This window comes from Prionailurus viverrinus, chromosome B3, assembly GCF_022837055.1.
Source record: "Prionailurus viverrinus isolate Anna chromosome B3, UM_Priviv_1.0, whole genome shotgun sequence".
NCBI lineage: Eukaryota > Metazoa > Chordata > Mammalia > Carnivora > Felidae > Prionailurus > Prionailurus viverrinus.
The window spans coordinates 42,698,357-42,707,500 of NC_062566.1; the positions used below are offsets into that span (position 1 = coordinate 42,698,357).

Genomic DNA, 9,144 nt, shown 5'->3' on the forward strand with positions numbered 1-9,144 from the left:
AAACTGTGAGAAAAAAATATATATTATGTACTTCATCAGCAAACAATTTTTTTTTTACTTGTAGGCAAATTACAAATTATTCTGAGAACCATTAAAGGTTTCCTGCTGGACATACAAACACAGTCATAATTCGACTACATGAATTATGGACAATCTAAAATTGAGCATTGAAACAGAAGCTTGCGAACTTAAAATTAACAAGTAGATTTTAGTAACCAGAGAAACCCAGTAACTGACTATATGAAGAACTCATATAAATAACCAGCCAACACCTTTCCACTGATTTCAGTACATTAGTGCTTTCTAAGCACTGATGCAGAATTATGAATTTTATGTGGATAAAAGGTTAATCCTAATCCATTTTGAAAAAGACCCTAAATTACTTTTAATGTAATTTCTTTTAATGTTTACAGTATTTTATTTTCCAACATTTTCCTCCAACCTTCCCATTCCTCTTTGGGTGATCAGCCTGTAACAGGACTCTAATCATCAAATTATTTAATCTACATCAGATATTAATACAAGTTTTATGTTTAAACACCTCAAAATTGTTAACATGCATCTGCTTGGCAAAACATGCGATTTTTGTGGTTCTCCAACTAGTTTAGGGTTGAGGAATGAGATATGTACACTGAGATACTCAGGTAAGAAATCACCTATATTATTTTATTGATAGTGATATGAAGAAACCATGCTAAGGTCTATGTCCAAAATGTAATCCATTAAACTGGAAAAATACACATATACTCAAACCGGTTTTGTTTTTATTATAGACTGGGCTGCCCCAGTGTGACATACTTGGTTAAAACAGAATACTAATGTGCTTAAATCAGGGATATCTGTTTGAACTTTATAGACATGCCAAGTTATATCTCATGGACAGAGCTCCTTGAACCCCAGTTAGTAGTTTAAAACATTATGTTATTAGTCATAAAGAAGATGACTGGATAGTTAGATAGAGTTATTAGTTCAGTAGAAATCAATCCTATTGCTGATGTTGGCATCTCTATCTCTAGCTTGTAACATTACACAAATATTGTAGAGAATAGAGAACAGGGTATTTCCCACCTTCCTTCCCTGTCACCTCGTATTTGGTGTAGATCTATCAAGAGGCTTGGGGCTTATTCTTCCTTCTATTAATAAGCATAAGGTTTCAACTGTTTATGCAGTTACCAATTTCTGTAATTGCCTGGGCTTTTTAGTGATCACCCTAAAAAGCTAGTTCTTATTCAAGAAGGATTGTAATAAACCTACCAGCTATTAAAATATAATTATAATGACCGTTTCTAGAAAACAAGCTAGCTAGGTAATTAGGAGAAGTGAGTTTTTGGCTAGAAAATGTGGAAAGGCTTTCTTTGATCACTAAATCCAAAATTCACCCAGTGTTTCTGATCTGCTCACTAAGTGGAACTTAGAATTAACTGGTTAATTTAGAGACTAGATACCAACATTTTATACGGCTGAAAGAAATTCTTAGGACCACTTATCATGCATTTTCTTATTTTGTTAGTTGTTTCCCTTTGTAATCTCACCTTAAACTGAAACTTTCATGAGATCCCTCATACTTGGAAAAGGCTGGATAATCAATGTAGTACTCAGTGCTTTGCTTTCCACAATCTGGCTCCAGCCAACCTTTCCATTTTAGTGCTTCACACTTCCATACGTGAAGAGTTCATAATCAGTCATCCCCATGACTCTGGATGAAGAAGTCATGTGCTTTTTTTTTGCATCTGGATCTTTGTTATACTCTTCCCTTTAGACCCAGGAAAACTCTTTCTCCTCCTCTTAAAGTCCTGCTCTCTTCATGAAGTTTATCGTGACCGTTCTACAGCTTAGAGTGAATTCTGATGGTTGTATTTTCATGTATTTATCTTTTTAAAAAAATGTTTATTTGTTTATTGAGAGAAAGAGAGAGCAAGAGGGGGAGGGGGAGAGAGAGAAGGAAGAAAGGAAAGAGAGGGAGAGAGAGACAGGCAGAGAGTGAATCCCAAGCAGGCTTCGTGCTGCCAGCCCAGAGCCCAACACAGGGCTTGATCTCACAATTGTGAGATCACGACCTGAGCTGATATCAAGAGTCAGATGCTTAACCAACTGAACCACCCCAGCACCCCATGTGTTTACCTTTTATTTTCTCAGCTAAACTGAAAACCTTCTGAAGTCAGATGATTATCAAACACCAGGCACACTGACAGATGATTAAAGTAAATAAATAACTGATTAGCCAAAACTAAGGAATCCTTTCTTCCTTCTCTTCCTCCATTTCTATTGTAAATGTTTTGAAGATTGCTACTGAGAACTGAAATTATTAAACCCTTATTTATTTATATTCCAGAAGGAGGTGAAGAAAGGAAAAACATGGTTTTGTCTGTCTGCTCTCCAAGTTCCCCCAGTAAACACATTCTCTTAAATACTTGTGTCCTTTGCTAAATGACAATTGTGATAGACATAGCCATTCTTCTCTTCTACCTTGCTGCCAGAGCCCTGATTTTGTTCAAAAGGGGGTGGGCTATCTATCATTTCCTGGCATGAACCAGAAAACAGTAACTTTAGAGTTCTCAGGGTAAATCCTGATGTCTAAGATATACATGGTGGTCCCATTTCTGTTATGACCAGTGTGTTAGTGCCCAGTGCTGGCTGAAGACTCATGAGGGCCAATCTGTTGAAGAGCCTTCTGAAAAAGATTCTTAAAATACAAAGAAAAGATGGTCTCTTCTCTTCTAGTGAACACTGTTATGTCCACATATGGTACCTTGAACTGCTGAACTTGCCAGCAGCCTGAGGAAGAACTGCAAAAGTAGTAGAGCAGGAGCTTGGCCATACTGGGGCCAAGAAATTTGCCCTGCTATGGCTTCCTGTCATGAAGATAAGCATCCCCTTATTATTTAAGCCAGCCAAGACAAGAGTTTCTCTTCCTTTCAGCCTAAAGCATCCCAACTGATATAACAGCACTACCTCAGAAGTTCCTCACAAGCATGCTCTAGGTAGAAATATACGTTCTTGGCCTGAAAAAGTTCCTAAGGAAAATGAGTGGAATTTAAACAAGAATGATGATTACCTTAGAAGCTGCCTATGTGGCTCTTCACCTGTGTATCCATCCTCACAAGGCCTATGCCAGTCTGACTGATGCTCAGGTATACAGAACAGGACAAGTGCAGAGAGCACACAGTGGGTGAATTTTTTACTCTAGTTAACAGGCCACTGCCATTCAAGGTACAAAATAAATTCCACATATTGTGTAGAAGCTCTAGTTTGCTCCCTCTTTTTCATTCTTCCTTCAACTATGAATAATTTATCACGTTGTGCTTTCCTTTTTCCTTCTCTCTTTATATTTCTGCCAATTTGGAGTGTGTGTGTTATGTGTGTGGTGACAGGAAGGAGACACTAGATACAGGAGATGGGAGAGAAATGCACTTGCATAAAATCAGTCTTTGATGTGCTGTTTCAGTAGGAACATAATAAGCATTAAATGAAAGAAAATATTTTTCTTCGATTATGACTGCTGAATTGAAAAAGAAGCCTATTAATATCTTCATTACACACTTCAGTAGATCATAGATTTTCATTAATCAGCTGAATTAAAGGGGAAAAAAGGATATCACCCAATAAACACCAAATAAAGATGGAGAAGGAAATGTAAGGTTTTACTCTGGACCATTTATTTTTTAAAAAATGTCAAAGTCTCTGATTTTCCATTTTAGTGATGCCCCCTCATAAATACTGAACTCCTCTGCTGCCTGACTTCCCATCCAGTATTAATAAAAAAAAAAACCAAAGGGCATGTTTATAGCTATCTCACTGGGCAAAGGAAGAGAGGAGGTGGGAACATATAGTAAGGACCAATATTCTCATCTCTGATGAGAAAGGAAAACAGGCTGTGGCAAAAATGACACTGATAATTTGAGTAAAACTGCGCCAGGAGGGTGAGTAGGGTTAAAGTTACATCATTCTTCCTGTAATTTCAGCTCTCTGTTAAATAACAACTCTAAGTCAATGGGTCTTTCATAGTCCTGTCTATGTAGGGAACAGCTGTTCAACTTTTACTAGACAGCTGAAGCCATGGTGTCTGAGAAAGTGGCAGAACCCACTAAGAGCTGAAAGCAGCTGCCAGCAGTTCATCATCTCCACACTGGAATGCTTCTTAGCAGAGTCACAAAGCTAATACACAAAGCACAGGTGATAGCCAAGGCCCTGATATACTAGAGCCCAGATTTTTCAGAAACCCTACACAATGCAAAAAGGTTTAACAACAACAACAACAACAACAACAACAACAACAACAACAACGCTACATGGGCTTAATTAATGACTTGATCAGAAAAAGAGAATCATTTCTGAGGTAGACTGCTGCAAGAATATGGCAATTTTTACCCATAGGCCTAATGCCTTTTCCTCAGAATACATTTCTTCTTCAGCATGTTTTTTTCCTTCAAATGTTGCTCATAAAAACATCATACAAGTTTTAAAATTATAGCTTAATATATATTAAGCATTTTCCTATAATTTTATTTCTAAGATTTAAGAATTCCTATTTATAATAGTAACAATTATATCTCAACAAATTTATACTGTAGGATAGAATCTGGAATCTGTCACAGCAAATATGGAAAAAAAACAGGAAAGAGTAAAGCAAATCTGAACCACTTATTTTTAACTCCACTAACAACGGTATTTATCCACATTCACAGACTTCTTTTCCTTAGCAAAAAAACTACATTATTCCCAAGAATTACATATATATATATGTTTGTACATATATACATGTGTTTATATATACAAACATATATATATAAAATAACTTAATAACTTAGTGAACCTAAAAATAAAGAGAAGCTATCTAGCAGAAAGTTATTAATCTCTGAGTCCTACAAGTGGTACATGGAAAATGCCGAGAATAAGGAAGAAAGAAGTTACATGTACTTCTAAATAGATTATTTTGTATACTTTCTATGCCACCTTACCCAAAATTTTGATTTACCACCTCTGTATTTTGCTTTCATCCCAAATGTCTACCCTTATTTTTATCCTGTTAAAACAACTGTTCTTAGAAATTATACCAAATTAAGAATCAGAAAAGAGTAATTCACAGCTAGCAAATATTTCATTATTCTCCAAAATGAACTCGAGAAGGCTGTTTACATGTTTTCTCAAAATTCAGATAATTTTATCATGAACTTTTACTGTATTTTATTGGAAAATAAACAAAGTTCAAATATTTCAAAGTAGCTCCATGCATGTTTTTAAGTCGATAGATAAAAGAGCAGCCTACCTGTGAGAGGTGAGGGTGATCCAACTGGTGTTGATGGGTTTGATGGAAAACTACTGCTGGTATGGTCAGGAGAATAAATCTAACCAGAAAACAAAATATGCATGTATCAATATGTGACAACAAAAATATAAATCCATTTGCATGGAGTTATTTTTATAATCTAAGTTGCCACCCATAAAACTCAGAATGAAAAATTTATTTCTTCAATTTAGGACTATTTCATTACATAAAGGCTGTTTACAGTTTTAAAACTAGGATTAAAAAGTCTTCTATATTCTGGGGGTGCCTGGCTGACTCAATGAGTAGAGCATGTGACTCTTGATCTTGGGGTCATGAGTTTGAGCTCCATGTTGGACACAGAGAATCCTTAAAGAAAGGATCATATATACTCTAATAAGAGAGGAATAAATAAATCATACCCATTTATTATAAATAGTTGAAAATTATTTGTTTCTGTTAGAACAAAAAAGAGAAGTGACTTTAAAGTTAAGTCTAGGGCGCCTGGGTGGCTTGGTTGGTTAAGCGTCTGACTTCGGCTCAGGTCATGATCTCACGGTCCGTGGGTTCGAGCCCCGCATCAGGCTCTGTGCTGACAGCTCAGAGCCTGGAGCCTGTTTCAGATTCTGTGTCTCCCTCTCTCTCTCTGCCCCTCCCCTGTTCATGCTCTGTCTCTCTCTGTCTCAAAAGTAAATAAACGTTAAAAAAAAATTTAAAAAAAAATAAAGTTAAGTCTAATAATCTTTCTAGAATATATCATCTAAATAAGTGATATCCATTAAAAATAATTATCTCAGGAAACTATTACCTTTTGAAGACAACAGTCTTTAAAAACAGTTTTAAAGGCCAAAGAAAATATTTTTTAAAATAGTTACCCTTTATTTCTCATTTAAAAAGCTCTCAGTTTGGGGCCCCTGGGTGGCTCAATCAGTTAAGCATCCGACTTTGACTCAGGTCATGATCTCGCAGTTTTTGAGTTTGAGTCCCGCATCAGGCTCTGTGCTGACAGCTCAGAAACTGGAGCCTGTTTCGGATTCTATGTCTCCCTCCCTCTCTCTCTGCCCCTTCCCTTCTCACACTCTGTCTGTCTGTCTCAAAAATAAACATTAAAGGGGCATCTGGGTGGCTGAGTCGGTTAAGCGGCTGACTTTGGCTCAGGTCATCATCTCGCGGTCCGTGAGTTCGAGCCCCGCGTCGGGCTCTGTGCTGACAGCTCAGAGCCTAGAGCCTGTTTCAGATTCTGTGTCTCCCTCTCTCTGACCCTCCCCCGTTCATGCTCTGTCTCCCTCTGTCTCAAAAATAAATAAACATTAAAAAAAATTAAAAAAAAATTAAAAAAATAAAAAAATAGAAAGTTCTCAGTATGACCAACTACATTTTTGCCAAATTTAGCTACAAACATATTGTGCAAAATCAAGCTTGCTCTCAAAGGATATTTTGTCACCCTTGAGGAAAGTGGAAGAAACCCTGAAAGTCCTTCAGAAAATGTTCCCAAAATGATTTATGGACTTCACTTCCTAAGAGGTCCACTTCAAATAAGATAACATCTGAATGCATAAATTTTGGTATTTTGGCTAAGTTTTGCTGCAATATTTTATATTTATTTCATATTGCAAAAAAAAAAAGTGACAGACAATAGTGACACGTTTACCTAATTAGCCATTAAATATTTTAAAAGTCTCTTTAATCCAAGTATTAAGAGTCCCTAGGAAGTTTTCTCTATGACAATTCTATCTCTATAATGAGCATAATAAACCATCTTCATATCTCAACACTTAACTTAGGGCAGCAAATCAACTTATGTGAATGAATTTAAAAAGGAAAACTACTTGTGGGTGAAAGGAGTCATCCAATAGAAATACTCTTTCTCTGAATGAGCTTAGACTTGTAATGAATTTAATGAGGTCCTAATTATGGCAAACAAGGGGGTCTCAGCACCGGTTTCAAACACAGTGTAATATGCTGAGAAAGCCAGAAACTGGGGCAGGTTCATGTAAAACAAAACTCCACAAGTCATAATCATTAAACACAACAGCTTTTATTTTTAAAAAGAAGAAAGTATTGGGGCGCCTGGGTGGCGCAGTCGGTTAAGCGTCCGACTTCAGCCAGGTCACGATCTCGCGGTCCGTGAGTTCGAGCCCCGCGTCAGGCTCTGGGCTGATGGCTCAGAGCCTGGAGCCTGTTTCGGATTCTGTGTCTCCCTCTCTCTCTGCCCCTCCCCCGTTCATGCTCTGTCTCTCTCTGTCCCAAAAATAAATAAATGTTGAAAAAAAAAAAAAAAGAAGTATTAAATGAATTGTAAGCAGCCAGAGAGACCATTTTCCTTTGACTACAAATGGATGTATCTACCTCAAAGAAAATACACCAATTTGTATAATGTTACTAAATTCTAACTGTAAATGCCTTCAATCACCAAATCTCTCCAAACAGCCAGATCTAGAAGTTGTATATTCAAGTTAAAAAGCCATTTTGGAAAAGCAAAACTATCAAGAAGACTTCAAAGGACATTATGGAAGGACTGAGTAACAGGGAGGGTAGTATGTTATATTAAGATCAATACTATTGGTCTTAAGGTTGTTACCTTGTAAAAAATCAGGATATGCATGTGAAAATTAGCTAAAGGTCACATTTTGGTTCCTAGTGGGCTACATACACAAAGTAATTTAAACCATATGTGTAAATTAGATGAGGTCACCACACTTCAACAAAAACATATCTCAACATATACCTTAACTTTTATAAATCACTATTTCTCACATTCAAGATTCAAGTAATTATAACTTTTAGGAACACCTGATGCTAACTTTTATGAAACATGCCTTAACGGTAATATTGGTAAGGAAGGAAAGAGTTGACAACATTGATGGTGGGTGCATGAGCAGTGAGGAAAGTTTCAGTTTCATGCAAAACTCCCTCTTATCATAAACTAGACATACTCACTGATTTTTTATTTCCTTGTAAAGATTAACAGCAGGAAAGCATTGGAGAAACAGTACTGCCTCTCTGTCATACCGTCCTGGTTTTGTTGTTTCCTCATAGTGTTTACATTAATCCTTAACTGTCTAAACTTGCTTATTTGTTTTATTATCTGTCTCTTACATTTTTACCTCAGTAAAATGTATGCTCCAGAAGAGCAAGGACTTTGTCTTATTCAGACAAAATTTGAATTGTACAGGATTTGCAGTAGCTTGCAGTACCAACAGTGCTGGTAAATATATACTTGTTGAAAGAATGAATGGTTATTATCCTTGTGAGAAGTTTCTATTTGAATATTTCTTTTAAATCACTGGATGTAGAATACATTGGCTCCATCTCTCTTTCACACTTCCAGTTTCTTAATATAGATTTCCCTAAAAGCTCTAGTCTCAGTTTTCTTTTCTATTCACCTGTGTTTTATCTCCTGGTAATATCACTTCTGTAAAGTATCAACTATGACATCTCTGTGAATGACTACTAAGTTGACATTTCTATCCTCACAATGGTTGCTGGACTTCTCCATCTGGACATATTCTTTCATTTCAAGCTCGTTATGTCAAGCCAACCTTTGCATCACTGCTCCAAGCTTCCTACCTTTTCCCATCTTTACTCTTCTGTTTCCTCTACTTCAGCATTGGCATTCTCATGGTCACCAATATCACTCTCTTCCTCCAACTTCTCCCCTCCACCCTTCCCCACCACAGACTGCCAATACCTACCATTCTCTAGAAGGTCTCTGGGATAGGCACACGTCCTTCTCATCACCACGACACTGCTTTAAACCTTTACTAGAACTTGTAAATGGATCATTTAAGTCTTTATATATCTAGTTACTCCCTGCTCCTTTCACCCCTTATATAATTGCCAGAGTTATTGTTCCCAACCAGTTTTAAACAGTCAAATCC

General features: G+C 36.7%; 1 protein-coding gene across 11 annotated transcripts in view; it reads right to left on the bottom strand.

Annotated features, from left to right (window-relative positions):
• Positions 1–9,144, bottom strand: part of TCF12 (transcription factor 12) — a 382,275-nt gene that overhangs the window by 34,008 nt on the left and 339,123 nt on the right. For all 11 annotated transcript variants that reach the window (XR_007152836.1, XM_047861844.1, XM_047861848.1 and 8 more), the window contains one exon: positions 5,267–5,345. Coding sequence is in view for 10 of the 11 variants with exons in the window: in XM_047861844.1 (XP_047717800.1) it covers positions 5,267–5,345 (79 nt within the window). In the remaining variant the exon portion in view is untranslated. The remainder of the gene's footprint in view (positions 1–5,266; positions 5,346–9,144) is intronic.